The 25,031-nt window shown below is 40.8% G+C and overlaps 1 protein-coding gene across 3 annotated transcripts; it reads left to right on the plus strand.

Moving 5' to 3' along the window:
- The first annotated feature begins 42 nt into the window (after window positions 1-42).
- On the plus strand, window positions 43-24,636 carry LRRC66 (leucine rich repeat containing 66). Of its 3 annotated transcripts, none has more exons than XM_086705079.1 (6): window positions 43-366; window positions 2,094-2,152; window positions 2,417-2,917; window positions 14,903-15,072; window positions 20,788-20,980; window positions 22,161-24,636. In XM_086705079.1, the coding sequence occupies exons 3-6, from the start codon at window positions 2,422-2,424 to the stop codon at window positions 24,395-24,397; spliced, it is 3,096 nt and encodes a 1,031-aa protein (XP_086561205.1). In that variant the 5' UTR covers window positions 43-366; window positions 2,094-2,152; window positions 2,417-2,421; the 3' UTR covers window positions 24,398-24,636. The 3 variants fall into 3 exon arrangements, with proteins under 3 accessions (XP_086561205.1, XP_086561206.1, XP_025777903.2); XM_025922118.2 differs by having other exon boundaries at window positions 97-366; window positions 20,791-20,980; XM_086705080.1 differs by lacking the exon at window positions 2,094-2,152.
- Window positions 24,637-25,031: the final 395 nt, after the last annotated feature.

The following is a 25,031-nucleotide window of genomic DNA, read 5'->3' on the forward strand; positions in this document are numbered from 1 at the left end:
AATCGTTCAAACATGATGGATTTAATTATAGCTTGATAATACTTAAATACACTGGTATTTGTATAATCTCTCTGGAATCCCGGAGCTTACAGTTCGAAGCTGTCCAGTTCCTGTCTGGACAGTCCTACCCTCTGTGCATTGCAGAATGTCTCTCGAGTGGCTCCTCCCTCAGTGTTCCAGGGGAATATGTGTCCTGTCACTGTGGCAAGAGGCCAGAGCCTGAAGGATGAAAGGGCGAAGGTTTGCCACGGGGTGGGCAGACAGGCTCCAAAGGCAGATGGGTGGAGCCTCAAAGGCTCAGGTCTAAATCCCCACCTGGCTAGATCCAGATAGAAGACTGTTGGCACACTACCTAAGAACCACAAGGTATGCCTTTGAAACTGTTACCTGTGTTGCCTTCCTCCTACACCTTCCTTCTACAACTACCTTCTGCTTTTGTCTTCTAATTGTTTTTACTACTTTCTTTAAGAATTGCCTCTTTGGTTTTTGTTGTACTTTGTTTCTTCTACTGTCTTCTCCCTCTCTCACCCTCTGACACACACACCCAGTATCTCTAACTGCTTCCTCATGCTTAGCCTTGAATGTGTCCATTTAAAGACTGACATTTTACCTAATTGTGTTCAGTTTCGTCAGAAAGTTTTTCTGGAGTTCACTGTGGTTCCTTACCTAATACATAGAAGTTTGTATGTAGTATATATAATTTTTCTTTACAAATTAGCATCTTTCACTTTAAGACCTAAAATTATCCTTATCTAGCCTTTTTTGAATTCAAATCTATTAGTTAGTATATAAATCTCTTCAACTTTGAAAGAACCAGGTCAATGAAAATCTAACTTACGCCCCCATAAGTATTTTTCAATCACATGTTTCTCAAGTAATGTGCCTGTGAATAATGACTAAATTTTTTGATTGTTCATATTGTTACATTAACTTGGTATACAATTGTACTTACAATGACTGCAGCTTTGAATACAGAAACAAATATCTTTCTGGCTGTACAGAGTCTGGTATTGTCTGAGAGGCACGTTATAAAAATAAATCACTCCTCCATGCTGTAGGGCACCTTTACGCTTCGTGGCCATGTGTACCTGGATATAGGTGCCCTTCAAAAGTAGGAGAATTGACCTTGTATAAAACTAAAGTTTAAAAGTTACATGTTAAATTTCACTCCATGCACTTACTCATCCAAACAACATAGTGGCAGATGACCGACTATTGAAAATATAAAACTTGGGGGACAACGGGGAGAGATTTATATATGTAGTTCTTCTAGTCCTTAAAAAAATCAAGCAAGAGTTTCTTTTGTGAATTGAGAGAGGGAGAGAGAGAGAAAGAAACATGCCCTTCTGGGAGCATACAGCCTTTTGAGGAGTTTACTATCCCATTTTCTTTAAAATATTTTTGTGCATACATTTGGCCATTGTAACTTGTAGAGGCTTATTTTGAAATTTTTAGTTTCTTCTCAATCTTTGGTGAAAAAGATACTTATGTTTCTATAAGTTTCTATCTGTATTTCTATCTATCTATTCTATCTATCTAATTTCTATCTATATATTATTACATCTTCGTGGTTCTGATGCAGAATATCCTTTTTATAACCCATTTTGTTTATGTTGCATCTAAATAATTTCAAAAGAATTTGAAAAGTTATAAAAAATTTAATGTTAAAAAAAATCAAGAGTCTATGTGGATCCTGAGAAACTTAACAGAAGACCATGGGGAGGGGAAGGGGGGAAAAAGAGAGGGAGGGAGGCAAACCATAAGAGACTCTTAAAAACTGAGAATAAACTGAGGGTTGATAGGTGGGAGGGAGGGGAAAGTGGGTGATGGGTATTGAGGAAGGCACCTGTTGGGATGAACACTGGGTGTTGTATGGAAACCAGCTTGACAATGAATTTCATATCAAAAAAATAAAAAATCAAGAGTCTCCTTTGTGAGTTGAACTTTCCATCCATACAGTTCACAGTTTAGTGTAACCGGATGGCTTGTTACTCACATAAACCACATAGCTGATTACAGGTTGTAGATAAGCATAATAGACTTTGCTCAGTACTAATGACCAGCAAGAAAACAGAAGTCTTTAATCTTGGTAGGTTTCCCTCACTCCGAAGAAAACCGCAGGCTGAATGTTCCTGGAAAAGCAGACACAGAGGTGAGGCCCAAGTGAATATGTATTTTCTGAAAAATCAGGGGAGTTCTTACTTTAAAATGTCACATAAATGTAATTGTAGACTATATAACATGTTTTTAGCTGTCTTTTTAATGCCCCAATTTCTAAGAAATCCTTCACTTAAATTGGCAATCAAGGCAAGATAATTTTCCTAAATCTTAAATTGAAAATTGAATTTTCTGTTTATTCACTGTTAATTTTTACATACGTTAATTTGAATAAGTCAATTCATTTTCCTTTCTCTAGGCATTATGAAAAACCTGCATTTCAGAGCCATAACAATGCTAATAGGTCTTTATTTTACTGGAACAATGACAAACCCATCAAGGAAAAGCAGTATTTCATTCAATTCTGAGTGCCAACGGAAGGGATATATTCTGACAAATTGTTCTTTTATTGGAGTGCATGATACACCTGTGGACAGACCACAGACAGCAGCCACAGGGGATACAAGTGCCCATTTCTTTAGGGCTCTCTTACAGTTCCCCATGAAAAAAGGAGACTGCAATATAAAACATCTGGACCTCAGTAACAATCTCTTTTCAAAAATAACCTTAAGCCCCCTTGCACACTTCCATGCTTTGGAAATACTAAACCTCAGCAACAGTTCCCTCTGCTCCGTCTGGTTGGATCTACCCAGTCCTAAGTCACCAGGGCAGAAACGCCGTAGACGCAGCTTGAGACGTGGGCTTGCATTTCTACAGCTGTTAATTCTTCGAAGAAACAAACTCCGTGACATTCCCAAGGGTAAGTACAATTTTAAAAGATGGACTAGCCCAAGAAACAATGAGTATGTGGACAGTTCATGTTTTATGCCCAGTGGAATTCCATGGTGGTTTTCAGATTTGAGGAAATAGCTGAAAGTAAACCAATTTTATCAGAACAAATAAATGAGTTCCTTAGTGGAATTTCAAGTTATAATATGTGGAATTCATAGTGAATGCAATTTAATCTCCCATTATTATAACTTACAGTAATGTGATGTAGATTTGTCGAGAGATACTAGGAACTATTTAAGTGCTAAATAATCAGATTTTTAAATTACTTTATCATATACATGTTACTTAATATAGAAAAGCACTAAGGAATAACTAGTTCATATACTTTCAATATTTAGCACAATTCAAATTAAGTATGTTGCCATATTTATAATTTTTCCTTTCTTAGAATACATTTTCTGCTTGTCTAGTTGCCCTCCAAATGTAGACTAGAAATATGCTGATGTTATGTAATCAATATGGAAACTTTCTGATTCAGATCAAAATCAGAATTCTTCATCCTGGTTTCTAACAGGATACTCCACATATCCTGCTGTTATAATAAATTTTCATCCACTTTGACATTCAGTAGTCTACACGTTGGAGCTCTTTAAGGAATCACCAATGTTTTAATAAGAAAATGTGTCAGATTCATAATCCCTAGCTTCCTTTGCCATTTTTTATATTCAAGAGTGCTAAAACAATTTCCTTTCCTTGTTTGTTTTTAGGCTTGGTCACTGTTTGCTAAGTACTTACTTTATATGAGACACTATACTAAAAAAGAAAGTGTAAGGATATTGTCATTTTTTTCCTCCATCCCAAATTATGCATATTTAATTTTTCTTATTTTCAGTTCTTTCATATTTTCATTGATTTGCTCTTCTTAAAACAGCTTCTGATCTGTTTTAAGCATCATTTTGACAATAATAGCCTGGCAAGTGAAGGAATGATTATCCCAGGCACCATATCAACAGAATTGTGTAAGAAGGGGGAGGAGTCTCCTTTCCCTAAGCTTTTCCATAAAAGCAATTTGCAGGATTTTCAGTGTAAAGTATAAACTAATTGCACCTTATTTTATAATTTTTTTGTATTATTATTTTTAAAAAACCTATTATTTGTAGAGCATTAGGAATTAAAAATTTTTTAAACTGAAGACCCTCGTGTAACACAGTTGATCCTTGAACAATGCAGTTTGAAGTATGCAGGCCCACCTATACATGGATTTTTTAAATATATAAATACAGTAGAGTACTGTATATCTTTTCTTCTTTATGGCTTTCTTAACGTTTTCTTTTCTCTATATTACTTTATTGTAAGAATATAGTATATAATACATATAATATTTGTATTTTGACTTTATTTAATATTATTTTACTTTAAATTATTTGACTTTAAATATTATTTGACTTAAAAAAAAATTTTTTTTAATGTTTTATTTATTTTTGAGACCGAGAGAGAGACAGAGTGTGAGTGGGAAGGGGCAGAGAGAGAGGGAGACGCAGAATCTGAAGCAGGCTCCAGGCTCTGAGCTGTCAGCACAGAGCCCGACGCGGGGCTTGAACCCACGAACTGTGAGATCATGACCTGAGCTGAAGTCTGATGCTTAACTGACGAGCCACCCAGGCACCCCTATTTGACTTTCCTTTATGGGTAAGGCTTCCAGTCAATGACAGGCTTTTAGTAGTTTGGGGGGAGTCAAAGTTATATATAAACTTTTTACTGTGCTGGGGGTCAACACCCCTAAATCCTGTATAGTTCAAGGACCAACTGTATATATTAAGGTTTTTCTTTATGTGTATGTAGATATTTTGCTTTCAAAGTTGGATCATACTTTGCATAATATTTAATAATTCATATTTTCATATCACAGTATATTTTGAACATCTTTATATAATTAAGGAATCTCAAAAATAATATTTTAAATAACTGAATAGCTTTTATATGTACATATGTTATAATTGGATTGATCAAACAATATTTAGACTATTTCCATTTTGCTTGCTATAACTCTTTGATGATCATCATTATAGCTACACATATCCATATGATATAGCATATTTTTTAACTAGTATGGTATATGTGAATTTCAACCCCACAAATTCAATTGTACTAACTTTCTATTGTCTATAAGTCAACATAATTTCTGATTCTGAGCCCCCATTCAGTTGAGGGTGGGATATAGAGATACTTGCACTTGACATCAGTCTTTCATGGGCTTTCCTCTGCCTTTCTCCAAATTTGTACCACAGCTCTATCTAGAATCTTCTACTCAGACAAGGCATCAGTATCTGTGTGTGTGTTTGTGCATATGTGTGTGTGTGTACATGAGTGTGTATGTGTGTGTGTGTTTGTGTGTATCCCTTACTCCTGTCAGGCAGAGAACATTACTTTAAAATTTTTCAGTTTGGAGAAGATTCTTCCCACTTTTTATTTTTTTTAAACCCTCTGTCTAGGGGCACCTGGGTGGCTCAGTCGGTTGAACGTCCAATTCTTGATTTCAGTTCAGGTCATGACCTCACAGTTTGTGAGTTCAAGCCCTGCATCAGGCTCTGCACTGACAGCATGGAGCCTGCTTGGGATTCTCTGTCCCTCTCTCTGCCCCTCCCCCACTCTCACTCTCTCTCAAAATAAATAAATAAATAGACTTAAAAAAACACACACACTCAACAACCTCTATCTAGATCTAGAAATTCTTTTCCTCTAAAGGTTTAGGCCTTTAGAAAACAAAAACCAGAAAGACTTGTAGACTCCTCTGCTTTCTGCCCCCCACTGTGACTCCTTGGGGTCAGAACCTACCTTCTGCTTGAATGAGGAGAAATGGAAAGAGAGAAATAGAGATGAAAGATTAATATCTCAAAATATTACCCCACCACTGAACATATCTCCTTAAGGCGGACAAATTCCCCAGAGCTAATTAGAGGTTGGAGGGAATACAATTCCATTTAGGACCTAACACCCCTGTAAGATGCACATACAGCCCCATCTTCGTTTTCCAAGTTCAATTTCTGCCTCCCAAAATATCAGGAAAAATATTAAACTTGCAAAGGAGGGAAAAATGTGAAATGAGCAAATCCTGTATCTGAGTTTCTATTAGAAGTCTAGCAAATGCAACCATAGAGAGATTAATGAAACCAATAGATGATGGAAGACCAATGTAAGCCCCGAATCTAATTGGATATAATTCAGAGTTCTTTTATCCATAGCATTGTGTGATTTGAATTATTTTCCCATAATCATCATACATTTCAGTTGAGTCCCCTATAACATCCTTTTGCTGTTCTGGGATTCTGTAACTGTGGTTTACTGACTCTGATTTTGAAATCCTATCTTGGGGAGAAAAAGCTGGTAAATGAGAGGTGCTTCCTAGAGTACCATTCGATTTCTGACCTCCCCTTTTTTTTTTATTCCTTTGTTTAACCCTGTTTAAAGGTAACATTTGGGGGTGCCTGGCTGACTCAGTAGAGCATGCTGCTCTTGATCCTGGGGTTGTAAGTTTGAGCCCTACTTTAAAAAAAAAACAAACTTTTTTTAAAGGTAACATCTGGATAATGTAATTTACTCATAGAATTGTTGTGAGGATTATTAAAGGAAAAAATGTATTTCCAGAACCTAACTTAACATGGTATTTGGCATAATAAATGGTAGCTATTAAAGTGTGTGAAAAGTACTTTGTATACTTGTAAAGTGCTTTGAAAATATTAGTTATTTTTACTCTCTTGGCACAAGTTGAGAATAGCAGTCTATTTAGAAACAAATTGTAATTATAAATTCCGTTTTGTCTAAATCTCAAGCTATCTTTTGAAATGTTAAATAACTATTGTAGTAGATGGAACCCCTAGCCCACTATAATTCACAAGCAGAGAATCATTTGTGTTTAACTATTTATATAAGTGCTTGCACTCATCTAAAATAATAATAAATTAGAGGTTCTCAGAAAGTAGCAATCAAGCAACTGGCCTGTAACACATGCATACTTTTATAAATCATGCCTCACGACTTAAAATGGTGACAGTTTATAGAACCAATGAAAAGTTGCTTTCAGGAAAGCCCACCTTTGGACACTGACTAACCCAGTGTCAACTGATCGCCTATCTTCAGAATCACATGTGACGTCACCCACAAGCTTCATGTTGGGAAAAACACCCAGAGGAGGTACCAGCCGATGCAATTTACAAAACAGTAGCTAGCCGTGACTTTAACCTTACTAATGATGCCACCTTCCTCCTATATTTTTGGAATACAGCATTAATGACAGAAAAATCAGTTTTAAAACATTTACAACAGTGGAATCAATCTCCAGTTATACTATCCCACCTTCATCACGTGACTGGAGTGCCTGGAAATGTCTAAGGGCCAACATCTTACTGGGATTCCAATTAGGTTGACAGACCAGATTTGACAGCCTGACATTAACACACTAAAAGTTTGTTTGGTAAAAACAAAAGTATGTTGTATTCTTTTAAATTTTTTTAAATGTTTGTTTAGTTTTGAGAGACAGAGAGAGCCTGACTGGGAGAAGGGCAGAGAGAGAGGAAGACACAGAATCCGAAGCAGGCTCCAGACTCTGAGCTGTCAGCACAGATCCTGACAAGGGGCTCGAACTCATGAATCATGAGATCGTAACCTGAGCTGAAGTCAGATGCTTAACCTACTGAGCCACCCAAGCAACCCTAGTACTCTTTTAATTTTTAGGGAATTGAATATTGCCTGCTGATTGTTATTGGATTATGGAAATACCAACAAGCTGTATTCTCAAAACCAAGTCGGGTTCTAAAATAACAAAATGAAATGTATCTCATTAAGCTAAGAGGGCAAGGTCTTTGGCTCATGTATATAAAATAGACCACATTGAGGGCTGACCTTATAAATCAATACCTGTCTAGGACCATTCCAGACTCTTCCAATTCTTAATACTCTTTGAACTCGAAGCAATAACCCCTGAATATCATTGTTTTACATTATCAGGTCATCACTCTTAGGAGAGCATTTAAGAAGTTGATAGTCCAAAGGAATGTTTCTAAGGCAATTTAATGTCTGGGCATACCTTCTGTGGTCTTGCTTCTGATAGACACTGAAATAATTTCTTGGAAATAATAAAACACCTCTGGCTTCTTAAATGCAAAGGCTAATCAGATTCCTGGCTCCCATGGCTTATGTGATCATCAGAAAGCAGTTCAACAAATAATTCCATCCCCACAAAAGTGCCTCCATATTTTCTTCCCAGTGTTTGACTCTAGCCTCCTGAAACATGGAATCTACCCTCTGATGTCCAAGCCCCAGCCATGAATGTACTTCTCAGCCTCTTTCATTCACCTGAGCATCCCCTCAACATTGACTCACATGCTAAATTTTTAAAAGAACGTATTTTCCCCCATCGAGAAACACAGACAAGTATCTTGTTTTTTTAATATAATTTATTGTCAAATTGGCTTACATACAACACCTAGTGCTCATCCCAACAAATGCCCTCCTCAATGCCCATCACCTACTTTCCCCTCTTCCCCACCCCCCATCAACCCTCAGTTTGCTCTCTGTATTTAAGGGTCTCTTATGGTTTGCCTCCCTCTCTGTTTGTAACTATTTTTCCCCCTTCCCTTCCCCCATGGTCTTTTGTCAAGTTTCTCAAGATCCACATATGAGTGAAAACATATGATATCTATCTTTCGCTGACTGACTTATTTCACTCAGCATAATACCCTCCAGTTCCATCCATGTTGCTGCAAATGGCATAATTTCATTGCTTCTCATTGCCAAGTAGTATTCCATTGTATATATAAGCCACACCTTTATCCATTCATCAGTCGATGGACATTTTAGGCTCTTTCCATAATTTCACAGCCAAGTATCTTGGAGTTTACTCAAATTTCCCAACTCTGTCTTGGGAGACCCTAAACAAACAAAGTCATTTATAGGACCCACACTAGTTCTTTCCATAAAAGTAAACCTTAATTCTCTAAAATTGGAAGTAGGTGGAAATTCTTCACATAGGAGGCTTAACTGAACTCAGCAGTCTTAATTCCCATCTACAGAAGTTCTCCTTCCTCTTGGGGATCTTAGCTTGATATTATGAAGGGAATCAAATAAGGGGGTATCCTCGTAACTCTCTGCCTTCAAAATCCCCACCCCCCCTTATGCTTAGGATGTTCTGGTCCCACCCTTCTTATTTACTCTTATACTCTTCTATGCTTCTATACTTCTTGTATTAATTAACATAAGTATTAGACTTCTGTTAATGGACCTTAAACAAGTCACTTAAGCTATGAAAAACTGCCCGGTTCTTATTTTTAACTGAAGATAATGGCATTTTACAGGGAGGACGTGAGGGTTAGAGATGGTGTTTGTAAATACTTGAACACACAGAGTGATGGCGTATGTAAAACATTTCTCAGTCCCTGGGACACAATAGGTGCTCAAAAATGGCAGTACCCCTCTAGTGCCTTTTGATCACCTTGAGGCTCTAATTCTGTTTCCCATCCCAGTCTTTGCTATGATGGTCACTTCTGTGATTTGAGGCACAATGGGTAACTGAGGTGATTTCCCTTCTCTTTCTGCAAAAGTTCAGAGTTTATATGAAGTTCAGAGCACTCATCAACAATCTTGTCCCCACTGCTCAGGCTTCTGTAAGTCTAGACATTGTTGGAGCCTCCTGCTTCTCCATGTTCTGAGCACTCTTTTGATCCGTCCTCTGACTTTCTGAACCACCCTGATCTGCAGGACCATCACCACTATCAAGATAAGGAATTATCCATCACACCCAAAAGTTTCCTCGTGTCTCTTCGTAATCTATCTTTCCTACCCATCCTCTCTCCTCTGCCCAAGTAGCCGCTGATCCCCTTTCTCACACTATAGATTTGTTTACATTTTCTAGAATTTTATATTAATGCAATCCTATGACATGTACTTTTATTTTGGGTATAGCTTCTTGCATTCAGCATAATTATTTTGAGACTCATCCATGGTGTTGTATGTATTAAAAGTTCATTCCTTTTCAGTGACAGAATTCCATTGTGTGGATATGCGTTTACCGGTCAGTGGACACTTAGGCTATCTTTGTTAGCTATTATAAATAAAGATGCTAGCTAAAGGGTTGGAGAAAGATAAAGCATTAGATAAACACTAGTCAAAAGAAAAGTAGAGGAGGTACATTAATTTTAGACAAAGGAGACTTGAGCATAAGGAAAATTATCAGGGATCAAGCACTACATAAAGGGGATAAAGGGGCCAATTCTTGAAGAAGACATAATAACTTTAAACATGAATGCACCTAACAGAGAATCAAATATGTGAGGAAAAAACTGACAACTGAAAAGAAAAATAGACAAATCTGCTGTAGCTGGAGACTTCCAACACTCGCCTGTCAATTGATAGATTAAGCAGGCAAGTAATCAATAAGGATGCAGTTGACTTGAATATCACCACCAATCAACTTGATCTAATTGACATGTATACAATACTCCCTCCAACAACAGTAGAATACACATTTTTTTCAAGCTTCTGCGAAACATTTACCAAGACAGACCATATTCTGGTCCATAAAACCCATCGTAACAAACTTGAATAAACAGAAATCATGCTTCCTAAACTCCACATATAAGTGAAATCATATGGTATTTGTCTTTCTCTGACTGACTTATTTTGCTTAGCATAATACACTCTAGTTCCATCCATGTCATTGAAAATGGCAAGATTTCATTCTTTTTGATGTCTGAATAATAGTCCATTGTGTGTGTGTGTGTGTGTGTGTGTGTGTGTGTGTATAGTGTTACTCTATATAGAGTGTGTTTGTGTATGTGTATACTTTGCAAAGTATACTCTCAGATTACAATGGAATTAAACTAGAAATCAGTAACAGAAAGCTGCAAAACCCTCAAATCTCTGGAAACTAAACAACACATTTCTAGATAAGACATGTATCACAGAAGTCTCAAGAAGGATTTGAAAATATTTTAAGTTAAGTGAAATGAAAATGCACTTATCAAAATATGTGGGATGTGGCAAAAGCAGTGGCTAGAGGGAAATTTATAGCATTAAAACCACCCATTGGAAGAAAAGTCTAAAATCAATAATGTAACTTTCCACCTAGGGAAATTAAAGAAATGAGATCAATGTAAACCTAAAGCAAGCAGAAGAAAAGAAATAATAGAAATTGCAGCAGAAATCAATGAAATTTAAAACAGTTAAAATCCACAAAACCAAAATGTGTTTCTTTGAAAAGATAAATAAAATTGATAATCCTCTAGCCAAGCTAACCAAGAAAAAAAATAAGACACAAATGGCCAGTCTCAGAGATAAAAGAGGGATCATCCCTACTGTTTCTATTGACGTTAAAAGAATAATGAAACAAAGTCTTTGTGGCCAATATATGCTTTCATTTCTCTTGGGAAAATAACCTAGGCATAGAATGGCTGAGTTGGATGTTAAGTAGATGTTTAACTTTTGAAGAAATTGCCAGTGTTGTGTGAAGTCACAGTGTCATTTTAAATTCCCACTAGCATTATGTAAGAATTTCAGTTGTCCTACATCCTTACCCACACCAAGTATGGTCAATCTTTTTAATTTCAGCCATACTAATTGATGTATAGTGGTGTATCATTGTGGTTTTAATTTGGATTTCCCTAATGACCAATGGCATTAGCTATCCTTCTGTACGCTTGTCATCTGTAGATCTTTGATGATGTCTAGAAATCTTTGGCCAATATCTAAATTTTTTTATAACTATTAAGCTTTTAGTGTTCTTTATATATACTGGATATAAGACTTTTCACAGATACGTGATTTGCAAATATCTTCTCCCAGTCTGTGGCTTGAGTATTATTTTAACAATGTCTTTCAAAGAGCAGAATTTTTAATTTGGGGGAAGTACAGTTCATCTGTTAGCATATAAATTGTGTTTTGGTGTCATATCTAAGATATCTTTGCCTAATCCAAAGTCACAAAGATATTTCCCCTATATTTTCTTCTAGAAGTTTTATAACTTTACTTTTTTACATTTTAAGTTTATGATCTATTTACATGTAGGTTTAAATATAGGTTTCACAGCTAGGTTTATGATAGTTTTAAAATAGTCTGGGTTAATTTTTGTACATAGTATGAATAGCATATAGAAGTTTTAAAGATATGCAATTATTCCAGCGCCATTTGCAGGAAAGACTATTTTTTCCATCCTTTAACATGTATCCTATTCATGTTTTCATAGTTAAAGTGGGTTTCTTGTAGGAATTATACAGTTGACCCTTGAATTTTTATCCAAACAGAGTATCTCCACCTTTTAATTGGTGTTTTTAGACTATTATTTATATCTCTCATATTGATTTTTTTTCCATTTGTTCCTTCTATTCTTAGTTCCCCCTTTTCCCTTTGCCTATTTTGCATTAATGGTGTATTTTTTAAATTAATCCTCCTTATCTCCTTTCTAGCCATAATTCTTTGCCATTGCTGTGCTGTTTTAGGGGTTGCTTTGGGGTTTTTGACATACATCCTAATATCACAGTCTGTTTTTATGTGGTATTATACCACTTGCCTATAACACAAGAAACTTACAACAGTATTCTTCCATTTAATTTCCCCTGATCTTTGTGTTAGTATTGCCATTCATTTTGCCACTACATATGTTATACTATTTATTCTTTAAACATGGGCCTGCCCGTGTCTTTTTTTTTTTTTTTTCTTATGAAGTGTCCATGGTTAAACAGTAATGGTTACGAGATCTGAGTTTCAATCCAAGTTCCACAGCTCCACCTACTATGACATTGGGCAAGTTCCTAACTTCACTGCGCCTAGGTTTTGTCATTTACAAGACGGTAACAGCTCCCAGGGCTTTATGAGGCTCAAAAGGACATGTTTGTGACATGCTTAGGGCATAAAGAGAGTGTACAATTACATAGGAGTTTTACAATGATGTCTTCCCTCCACTGAACTCCTAGGGTACACGTTCAATTCAGTTAAGCAGTGAGTTACTATAGGGAACTATGGGCTCACATCCATATATAGGCCAGGTAAGTGTCATGACAATGTTAAGGAAACTATAGTTGCTTTCATATTGGTGTCTTATGCTGCATTTTTTTTTCTTGCAGACCCATATGTTTGTAAATGAAAATGTGTAGGAATATTCTTCACTCCACGAAGAAACATTTTTTTTTCCAGGGGTTATATTCAAAATACTTAACAACTGGACTGTAGCCTGGGCTTTCCAGTTACATGCCTCCTGGCCATCGTGATGGAGCAGAGTCCTGCTTTGGTGGGGGGTGGACGTTGCGGGGGAGGGGACTCACTGAGGTGCCTAGGGTCATGTGGCATCAAAGGAGAGCTCCGCAATCATTATTAAATTTTTTTTTTTCAACGTTTATTTATTTTTGGGACAGAGAGAGACAGAGCATGAACGGGCGAGGGGCAGAGAGAGAGGGAGACACAGAATCGGAAACAGGCTCCAGGCTCTGAGCCATCAGCCCAGAGCCCGACGCGGGGCTCGAACTCACGGACCGTGAGATCGTGACCTGGTTGAAGTCGGACGCTTAACCGACTGCGCCACCCAGGCGCCCCACCGCAATCATTATTTACAAACCAATATGGAAGCACTTCTTACTAGCATCTGCCAGCTGAATATCAGCCTTGGTTCTCTCCCATTTGTTTTTTTTTTTTAAACAGTTAGCTTCTTGGCCTATCCTTTGTTTTCCCGGTTTTAATAGAGGCGTGAGTACAAAGAAATCATCTTCTATAAGTGTCTGCCCCATCTAAAGCAGGCAGCCCTCATTTGGCTCTCACCAAACACTGTCTTGTGCCGGTTGGAACTTCAGCTTTTTCAAGAGAAGCTAGAAATGCAAATTTTTGTATTGCATCTTTATTGTTAGTTCAATAATTTTTAAATCTCTGAGAAGGTCAAACACCGTAACCTCTGGCTTATTGAATACATATTATATTCCAGGTATGGCAGGAGTTCACAAAGATGTGAATTCTGCCCTGAAGGGACTGGTCACCTAATGGAGAGGCTGACAGACAAATAACAGTTAGTTTTATAGTAGGATGGTGAGGATGTAGCTGCCTGTATAACTGGTAACTTTTTCTTGTATGTCTTATCACTCAGTCAGACACAAGGGCTCTATGCTCTATTTGTCCTCAGCACTATGTGCCTTGCTCTTAATGTTTTGATTGAGCTGTCCTCCTGATCTCTTATTTCACCTGTACGGCTGATGTGAACATACGATAACATGGATGGACAGCTATTTGAAGTAGGTCATCCTCTCTCTGCATGGTCAGTCTGATTACGAGGTCCTTACAGACAGTACAGAGGAACAAACCCTTCTGGAATTGAACCAGCCTGCTCTATTAGGTAGTAGTTGGTTAAAGACTCAAAGTACATGTGAGAACAGAGTGGAAGGAAACGTAAAAATGCAGGGCTGCCTTATGAGACTCAGACGAGTAATCAAATTTGGAAGTATGCGAGGACAGGCACCTCCTTCTCTGCCTTTATTTTCTGGGCCAAATGGGCCTCCGGGTTACTCTCTGGAGTCAAGTGAAATACAAAGACAGAGAACAAAACCCAGTTAGATTATTTTATCAGAAAACAAAATCTAGCTACAACTTACTACCTATGAAACATACATGAATGCCTAGTAATGTTCATAGTATCAACAATACCTCTGGAGTGTTCCTAGTACTGATCGTTTGGTTCATCTCCTTCCCGGGCTTTTTCTCTGCTTGCTCAGAACATATGTATCTGGTTTGCATGTGGCTTTTTCCCCAAGAACGTTGGAATCCTACTCTCTGCTGTTCTGCAACTTGACCTTTCCCCTTCCGCTCCCTCGGTCCCCCCTTCTCTTTCAGACGGAACAGTGTGTTGGGGTATAGCTGTACCGTGCTTTGTCCACCACCTCTCCACTGAGAACCACATAGGGTGACTCTACTTTTTCACCATGATAAACAATGCGACAGTAAATATCACCCACTTATATTTTAATTTGCTTTTTATTTTTAACAGGACTGTGGAAACTAAAGTCATTACAGAGTTTGGACCTGTCGTTCAATGGGATATCACAGATAGGTTTGTCTGACTTTCGTAACTGCCTACGGCTGGAGAACCTCAACTTAAAGAGCAACAAAATATTCAGAATTCATCCAGGAGCCTTCAAGGACCTCAAGAAGTTACAGGTTATAAAATGACTTTTAGAGTATTCCAATATGTAGCCATATGGGCAATTACATTAGAAGAATATTTCTATTGAAATATTCCCCATGCCCAGGAGTACTGGCTGTTAGTCAAAAAGGATAAGTCTATTTAAGCATCTGACTTCGGCTCAGATCATGATCTCACAGTTTGTAGGTTCGAGCCCCACGTTGGGCTCTGAGCTGACCGCTCGGAGCCTGGAGCCCGTTTCGGATTCTGCATCTCCCTCTCTCTGTTCCTCTTCTGCTCTCACTCTGTCTCTCTCTCTCTCAAAAATAAATAAAGATTAAAAAAATAATTTAAAAAATTTTTTTTAAAAAATCAAATGCCTCAGTCATGGACATGAGTGTTATTCAAACATATTACCCAGCACCAATATTTGGCACATTATTTTTCTAAATCAAACTAAACCCAGCTCCAACTTACCACTTACCAGCTGGCAAGAAATTAAATTGGAGTTATAATCGAGGCCCCTCCCTGAGCTGCAAGGTGGGTCAAAGGTCACTGGGGTCTTGTGCAATCTGGAGCACTTGGGGAGGTTCCCCTGAGCCACGCTGGTCAATGCTGAGATGTCAGCAACCCAGGATGACATGGGGCCCTGAAGGCCTGTGACACTGTTGCTTCCAAACCCAAACTGGGCACTAAATATAAAAATGATAGTAACAACAGCTCATGCTTGTACATTACTTACCACATGCCACATACTGTTCTGAACGTCAGACCCATCCATCCTGGGGTCTCTACGTCACATTTTGGAGCCAGGACACCTGTCTCTCAGGCACTTTTCAATGAATCTCACTGAAGAACTGACAGCTGGGAGGGGGAAGCATCCCAAAGCCCTGCTCTGGGCCCGGCAGCTTCCGTCCCTTCCCCAAGCACTGTCCTCCACCTCCCTCTTCTCTGGGGGATATTGTAAAATCCTCCCACAGTACTCCTTTAGAGAGGCCGAGGGGCCTCCAGTGTGACATCTAGCGATGTCTCAGGAAGAGACTTAGTGCCCCGTATCCTCTGTCACACACCCTCACTCTTCATGTAGGCCAGCATCGTTCGAGAGAAACCATTGTGAGCCAGGTATGCAGTTTTAGAGGCTCTAGTCACTAGATTCAGAAAGTAAAAATAAGTAGGTGAATTTCGTTTAGTAATACATATTTTTATTATTTAAAAAAATTTTTTTTAATGTTTATTTCTTTTTGAGAGAGAGACAGAGCACGAGTGGGGGAGGGGCAGAGAGAGGGAGACACAAAATCCAAAACAGGCTCCAGGCTCTGAGCTGTCAGCACAGCACCCGATGCGGGGCTCGAACCCACGAACCGCGAGATCATGACCTGAGCCGAAGCTGGACGCTCAACCAACTGAGCCACCCCGGTGCCCCTGGTAAAATATTTTTTAACCTGGTATACCCAAATATTATTTTTTACAAATATAAAGTTATGTAATCAATATAAAAATTATTAATGAGCTATTTCACATTGTTAAACCCTGGTGTATATTATTCACACCCATATCCCAATTTAACTAGTCACAGGTCAGTGCTCTAAAGCCACATGGGTGGTTAGTGGCCATCAGATTAGCAGCACCATAGCTGATTTTTCCCAATTTTATGAGAAGTGTTATTCAAGTATTGCTGCAAGACAAATTTCCAACTGCCCCCTTTCAACCAGGGTCCCCCAAGTCCCTCCGCTATTGAAGGGAGACCAGTAAAGCGGTGGTGAGGTGAGTGACCCTGGGGTCAGCTGCCTGAGTTGAAACCGAAGCTCTGCCACTTTGCAGCCCCACAATCTTGGGCAAGTGACCCAATGTCTCTGTGCCTCAGTTTTCTCATTTGAAAAAACAGAGATGACTTCATTCCTTCCTCATAGAATGTTGTGAGAACTAAATGTTTGAATGCACATAAAGTGCTTTGAACAGTATTTGGAATATAGCAAGCTCTTTTTTTTAATGTTTATTTATTTATTTCTGACAGTGCAGAGCCTGACGCGGGGCTTGATTTCACGAACCACGAGATAGCGACCTGAGCCGAAATCAAGAGTCAGATGCTTGGCCGACTGAGCCATCCAGGCGCCCCAAGCTCTTTATAAACGTAGACTACATATAGAAATTCTAAAGTGGCCACGGTATCCCACTAGTTTAACATACAAATCTGCTTGTGCCACTTCTTGTTAGAACCCCTCCTAAGCTTTCGCAACAAGAGCTTGGCCCCCGCCTGCCTCTCCAGCCTCATTGCAAACCACTCTCCCCTTGCTCACTGCACTCCTTCTATCTTCACACTAAGGCCTCCCCACTTGCTGATCCTTTGGAAGAGCTAACTCTTATGAATCCCTCCAATGTCACTTCCTAGGAAGCCTTCCCGGGGCCTCCAGATTGAATTAGTTGCCCGTTTATATACACTTATAATATGCTATGCTTTTTCCTTATTGCATTCATCACAACAGAAATCATCATTTAGTTTTAGGGATGGTTAGTTGTTAATGCCTACATCCCCATAATCCTTACGCCCCTTGAGGACATACGCCATAATCTATTTTGTTTTCTAGTGCTTTGCATATGTCTAATTCATAACACATATTTTAAAACACTTGTCGAGCAAAGGAATGAATAAGTAGATCACCATGAACAGGTGTATTAGTTACCTATTGCTGTGTAGCAATTACTACCAATTTAGCAGTCCAGACCCCCACATTATCTCATAACTTGCGGGGTCAGGAAGCCAGGCAGGGTCCCTCGTCCTTTGCTAAGGCTACTTCAAGAGGCTGCAGTCAAGGTGTTGGCCAGGGTTGGAAGCTCACCTGAAGGTCCAGCTGGAGATGAATTCACTTCCAAGCTCATGTGGTTGTTGACAAGACTCAGTTCCTGTGAGCTGTTGAACAATTCCTTACCGGCTGTCAGCCGAAGCCTCCCCTCAGTTCCATGCCATGGGGGCCTCTCCATAGAGCAGTTCACAGCATGGCAACTTGCTTTAGAGCCTGAAGGACAGAGCCTGCCAGCAAGAAAAACATTACAATCTAATATAATGTGATTATGGGAGTGACATCACATTGCTTTTGCCATATTCTGTTGCTTAGAACCAAGTTACAGGCCCTGCCCACGCTCTAGGGGAGGAGACCACTCAAGGGTGTGAATACCAGGAGGCAGGATCGCTGGGGACCATCTTTGCCACAGTATTGATCAGAGCAGATGAGAAAGTGCTCCCCAATTCACCACAAATATGTTGCCAGATTGCCTGGGAACCTCATTTAACACACTGGATACTGATTATAAGTGTATTTGTGTATGTAATTGCCCTATGTCTGTTTTTATCTCCTGTGCATTTTTGCTGTGCTTCATTAGTGTTCCGTAGCTCGCATGCAACAGATGCTACAGGCCAACTAAAAACCAGCCCCAGGAATGTTTTCAATCCTTTGTAATTCTTGCTTCACCTGACCTGCCCAGAATCATACAATTTCTCCTTCTCCATTATCCCTTCTCCGTGTTTGGCAAGAACTCTAAAAACTGGTTTTGGAACTCGATGGATATATTTGGTACCAGAAAGCTGAATATTAAAATAGATGTTTTCTTCTTTTTCAGGAGATGTATTTAATACTTGCACTATGCTATGTGTTTTCCCGTGAGGGCATCTTTCCAGAAGCCAGATAGATTTTTCAAAGCATACAGTCATCATCGTGTTTAGATAGAATGAGATCTATGTAAACTGACATTTCAGATTAGCATTCTGTATCTTTCCCGTTCTTCCTAGATGCAGTGATTTGTGGAGCTATATTAGGTGCCTCCCAATCTTTCTGTAACGTACACCCCTTTCAGATGTTGGTGGATGGCTTCTTTCTTTAGCCAAATTGGACTGTTCTGCTTTCATCTTTTCTCAGAAATTACTCCTCCTGAATCATTTGATTCGTTTTCTGTCCTTGCTTCAGTTTTGTTTTCAGTCCCATGATTTGTAATATAATAAGATGCTAGGGTGACACAAATGTAGACAATGCACTAAAAAGAAAGTGACCAGCTGAAAACCATCAGAGGATTTCACTCTGTTGCTGAGGAGGGGTACAGAAGAAAGCTATTGGTCCCAGGCCAGGCCGGGCCAAGCAAAGTGGTTTAATTTTCTCCCTATCCCCCTCCTGGTCTCCTACTTCCTATTTTTGGCAACCCTCCCTTGGGAGTCAAGACTGCTTGGTTACTCAACACTGGAAAGGTTGCCCTCACTACCTAAGTTCAGGGAGAATTCCGATTCTACCTGTAGTGGTCTTAGGAATTTATATAGCCCAAGATATCAGTGCTGTTTTTTTCCCCTGATGTTTAGAAAACAATTGACCTGGATAACATTCAGTCTCTCTGGCTTTCATCCATGGCCCACTTTCCTTTTTTTTTTTTTTTTTCCTTCCAGCAAGGTTTGCATTTTCTCTTTTATGATTTTCTGTTCTTCTAATGACCACCTGCCCCTCCTCAAGCCCCACCTCTGCCTCCCGCTGCCTCCCCCCACCCACCCAGCCCTGCACTCCAGTGCAGTGGGAGATCAGGCTCTGAGAGAGCGTGTTCCAGAGTGGAAGGCGCACGGCTGTGGGGCTAGATCAGCTCTCAACTCTGCCATTTCATTCATTCATTCCTTTCTCCATTATTTACTGAGCACCTGCCATGTACCAGGCCCTAGTAGCAGGGGCTAGGTGGTAAATACTGTGTGACCTAGCCCAGTTTCCTCCTCTGAGGAAGCTTTGGGAAGGATTGGAGATAATGCATGTGAAGCGCCTGATGGAAGGCCTGGTACACAGCAGCACTCAGTCAATAGTAGCTGGAGCTACACCCAACTGCTCTTCCTGCCATATCGTGTCATGGCCATATCCAACTTCAGCAGATCTGGCTCTGTGTTTCTAGAGCCACCGAATCCTTTTTGTTTCCCAGGTTCCCCTTCATTTCTTTTCTTTTTTTTTTTTTTTTTAATGTTTATTTATTTTGAGAGAGAACACGTGGGAGCAGGGGAGGGGCAGAGAGATTGGGAGAGAGGATCCCAAGCAGGCTCTGTGCTCACAGCATAGAGCCCGACTTGGGGCTCCATCTCACAAACTGTGACATCACGGCCTGAGCCAAAATCAAGAGTCAGACACTTAACTGACTGAGCCACCCCAGTGTCTCTCCCCTTCATTTCTGATCAAACTAGAAAAATTAGTCATCTTGTGTATACTAGGTATCCATGGATGCAGGGAAATGTACTACTACCCTTGAGATAATAGTTGATGCAAAAGATCTCTCTGCTACTTCTGGTCAACCACAGTTCTGTGTTCTATGCACTCATCATCCAGCATCTTCTGTCACTGTCAAGATCACAGTGCTTCTAGAAATTCTAGACCTGGTATCTAATTCTAGACCTTGATAACAACAGGAAGTCTAAGTTTTATCTAACAGTTCAAATCATAGGAGAGAAGAAAGGGAAAATGATTAGGCATCTAATATAGGTAAGCACAATACTTAAAGCTTTCACATTCATTTAATCCTTACAACAACGCTAGGGGGTAGGTTCCTAAAAAGTGAACAGTTTGCTGAGGCTGATAGAGTTGCTAGGGGCAGGACAGAAATTTAAACCCAGTATTCTCTAACTCTCACATCAGTGCAAAATTCATATTGCCTCCATACCAATGTAAGCAATATCTGTATTGTTTATTTTGTCTCCAAATGTCTTTTATTCACAGACTGTCCTAAATTTGTTCCTTCTCAAGCAGGTTGTAGACCTCAGCAACAATGTTCTCACCACCATCCTGCCAATGATGCTCATTGCCCTAGAATTTCCCCATCTGGAGGTGGACTTGGCTGATAATCGATGGCAGTGTGACCATAGTGTGGCAGCCTTCCAAAATTTCGTTTCTGAATCCTGGAGGAAAACATGGAATATAATTTGCAGCCAGTCTGTAGGTAAGTCAGTGGTGCCTCTTTTTCCTGAAATGTTCCAGCCGAACTGAAAAAAAAAAAAAAAAAAAGTCCATGAAAAATTTAGTCTCATTTGAAACGGTGACAGTCTCCCTAAAGCAAAAATGTTGATTATGGCATTAAGTCAGCCACACACTGTGTCACAGAATCATCACTGCTACCTATTTCTCTCACTTCATGAATAATTGTCTTCACAGGGTCAAAGAAACCTAGTTTAAATAGCTCAGAAACAATTAGATTTGGTCAAAAACAGAAATTTCACCAGAAGAGAAAGCCCCAAAATGTCGCATTTTTATCCCAATTCTTAACAAATATTTGATCAAAGAATGAACTTTTAAAATGTGAAACATGATTATTTAAAGTGCTTGCCCCTGAAAATAACACTGTATGTTAACTATACCGGAATTAAAATAAAATAAAATAAAATACTTCCTAACCCTCTGAAAAGATATTCCTATAGATAAACAAAACATACATATTTCAAAAGTATACTTTTCTTTGATTTGTTCCCTGACACTTTCCCCAAATGCTAGACCACATTACTAGAGTTGAGCATTCTGAAAACCTTTTTTTGCCATTAACTATCTTGGCTAAAAATCCCAAACCCCTCCTGGTTGTGGGGTGGGAAGTGTTTTTCAGTGAGCCCTGGGCTCTGTTCTGTTCACGGCTGCACTAAAGGACAAGCAAGGCCGTGCTTACCAGGTTTAGAAGAAATCCACGAAGACCACAAGGAAGTCTTAACGTTAGCCGTGGGAAAGATAATGGTGCACGTGGGCAGAGCCAGGGCGGGCCTTGCAGGGCCCTGATGGAACGTTCTCGGAAATGTGCGGCAGGGGAGGATGCGGAGGAAGGAGGAGCGATGCAGCTGTCCCCTCCAGTCTGGCTTCTTTCCTCCCTGGGCAGCCGTCAGGCAAGAAGCCTAAGAAACACCCAGCCTCCTGGGCCTACGAGTAGCAGACCTAAGCCAGACAGCCACGTGCACAAGCACAGGGAGCCGCAGACATCCTATTGGCATTAGACAATCGCCCGATCCATCAGTAAGGCTGCTTATACGCTTCAGATGTAGTTAGACAGGGCACTGAGGGGGACTCATGCAAGCTTCTGAAGCCACCAGAGCCCTCCTTCAGTGTCCACTCACTGTGCGTTTCCCCCACCCCACTTGCAGGGAACGAGGAGGCCTACCAGTGGACTCCCCAAAGAATTTCCAGGGAGACCCGCCTTCCTCTCGTTACTATGAATCATATGAAAAGCCTCATAGCAGGCAGAGACCAGCGGCCCCAGGAGGGACCATCCGAGCACTTTTCCACCCTGGGGAGCAAGGACCCTGCCGGCACCCACCCCAGTGAGAAGCGGAGCCGGCTGCGGAGATGGGTCAGGAGCCCCGTAAAGGAGGATGCTTCCCAGGACCTCACCCTGGCGGTGTGCTTGGCGGTGTTCATCACATTCTTCGTGGCTTTCTGCCTGGGGGCTTTTGCCAGGCCTTTCCTGGACAGACTGTGGCAACAGAGGTGCGGACAGAAAAGGCCCAGTTCGGATAACGCGTACTCCAACGAGGGCTTCTGTATCGACATCGAAGCTGCAACCAACACCCAGGGCCTGAGGACAGACCTGCCCCTCCGTGAGAAGCAGGCCCCTGCAGGCCCTGATGCTGCTGCCCTCCCCGACGGAATTCTTTCTGGCAGCCGGCAGAGCAGGGGACTGTGCGGGGACCACAGTGGCCCTGGGAGTGGAAAGGATGACGTACTTCTGAGTGACAGCGAGGCCCGCTCCACTCTCCGAGGACAGACAAACGCCCATCATAAGGAACCAACTCCTGCAGGACAGGATCACATCTACCAGAAAGATGTTTTTGGAGAAATAAATTATGCGACGGTGGCCCAAGAAGATTCTCTCAGTGAGCACTCAGTGGGCGTCCCTGCGGCAGCTGGCAGATTGCTAACTGTCTCTGGATCAATTCATAGTGATTCGGATGAATTCAACGCACCACTCTCACAAGGAATGACAGCTTCTCTCTCTAAAATGCAAACATGTACGAAAGCACAGAGGACTGCAGAGAACGAGAAAAGAGGGGACACCGAATGGTTACCTTCGGAGTTTTCGGAGGAAACGCAAGTGAGCATTTACACGAATCTGCTGGACACACAGCAGCAGAGGCTCACGAGGGCCAGTGCTGAGGAGGGGCTTCCCGCCTGCTCCAGTGAGGTCACACTCGGTGACCCAGGAGAGATGAACCCATCCCCACCAGTCCTTCCTCCGGGATGGGGCCATGACCTGCGTGTCACGCCCGCTAACACGGAACCAGAGCAGAAACATGCTCCTTGTGACCCTCAGTGCGAGCTGGACAGCAACTACGATTCTGATGAAGGGTCTTTATTTACCCTCAGTTCAAGTTCAGATGATGAAAGAAATGTGACCGAAGAAGAGGCACATGGTGAGGAGAGCCACAGGGCCAGCGGGCCCCCAGAGGACAAGGACTCAGGGGTGAGGAAGGACAATGTTACATCATTAGAGGATCCTGAGGCCTACAGCACTTTCCAGAAGATTCTGGGGAAATGTGAGAATCAGGAGGATCGTTTTGAAAAACCTCTCATTTTTGGTCCAGACTCTGGTTTATACGAGACTCATCTGGAAAGTGCCTCTAACCCTCATACAGTTGAGGATGCATTGACCTTGCCTGGATCACCGGGCAGTAGTCCCCTCAGGGATGAGATCGCAGGCAAGGTCACTTATGATTATGCCACAGCTCTCCAATCTGAGGCAGTGGAGTGGCAGTGCTCACTTAGAGACTTAGAATTTTTCAGTGTAGATGTCTTACCACAAAGACCATCATGTTCTCCTGAAGCTCCCTCAGATTCTGATAAGAGTGACTGTCATGAAAGAGACTCAGATATTTACAAATACGAACCTTGCATTCAGGGGAGAAACACAGCTCAAAATGATACTCCTCTCAAGGTCACTACAGGTGAAAACTTAAGACCCTCACCACAAAATCCTGAAGGGGTCAACATGAATTCCCACCCGATAGACACTGATGCAAATGAGGAGTTGACATGTCCTCTTGAGGACTATGATTCCAGGAAGGTTATAAGCCACACTCAATTGTTACAGTCCTGTGGTGACGAGCCAGCTCTTCAGTGTGAAAGAGAAGAGAGGGATTATACTGAAAACAGTTCCAGGAGCCAGGGGCCATTGTTACAAGAGCCTCCAAATGAAACCAGTTCAGTAGGAGCACAGGAGCCCTTTGGTGATAGAGACTGGGGTACATATTCACAGGAGAACGTGTCGCAGTCAGAAAAGGAGCACTGTAACGTCTCTACTCAAATGCAGACCCAGAACAACCTGTTGGGAGTTGGCTCTCTATGTGAGGACCAGCTCTACTACGACAGAGACCAGGACATTTGAAAGTCAAACGGAACTCAAATAACATTTTAGTATAGACCGAAGCACCGGACAAAACGGCTGAACCCATTTTAACAAATTCTGCACAAAGGACAACACAGCTTTTGAGAGGTCGATCATGAAACTACAAAGTTGGGGGGGATTCAGAGTAACTCTAAATTGGTTTTTTTTCCATAAGTTATGTTAAAAGAGGGACCATTTTGTAGACCAAACAGTAAATTAAAAATCAGTCTTCAAGAAGAGAGGTGATATGTTTTGTACAAGGAAAAGATCCTCTGCCATTGTCTTCAACTATCTCTTCCTTAGTGTGACTGTCCAATCTGGGCTGTCAGGAGCTGTGGTCTTCTGTTCATTCTCCACTTCTCTGGCATTTTCTCCTTTTCCTTTCTGACACTCCTTCCCCACCTCTGCTTGCCCTCTCAAAGAGCATTCCTCAAGGATCTCTTCCCAGTTTTTCTTACACACCACTCTCCTGGGACCCCGCTGTTTCACAACAGATCCATACAGATGGCACCTGCATCTGTACGATGAGGCCCAGCCCCAAGCTTCAGACTCACATTCTCAACCCCAATGGCCCAAATCCACATAGATCATCCTGGGACCTAAAATTCATCATTTTCCTTCACAAACATGGTCT

Source organism: Puma concolor, chromosome B1 (genome assembly GCF_028749965.1).
Source record: "Puma concolor isolate L17-30 chromosome B1, mPumCon1.1.hap2, whole genome shotgun sequence".
In the NCBI taxonomy this organism is placed as follows: domain Eukaryota; kingdom Metazoa; phylum Chordata; class Mammalia; order Carnivora; family Felidae; genus Puma; species Puma concolor.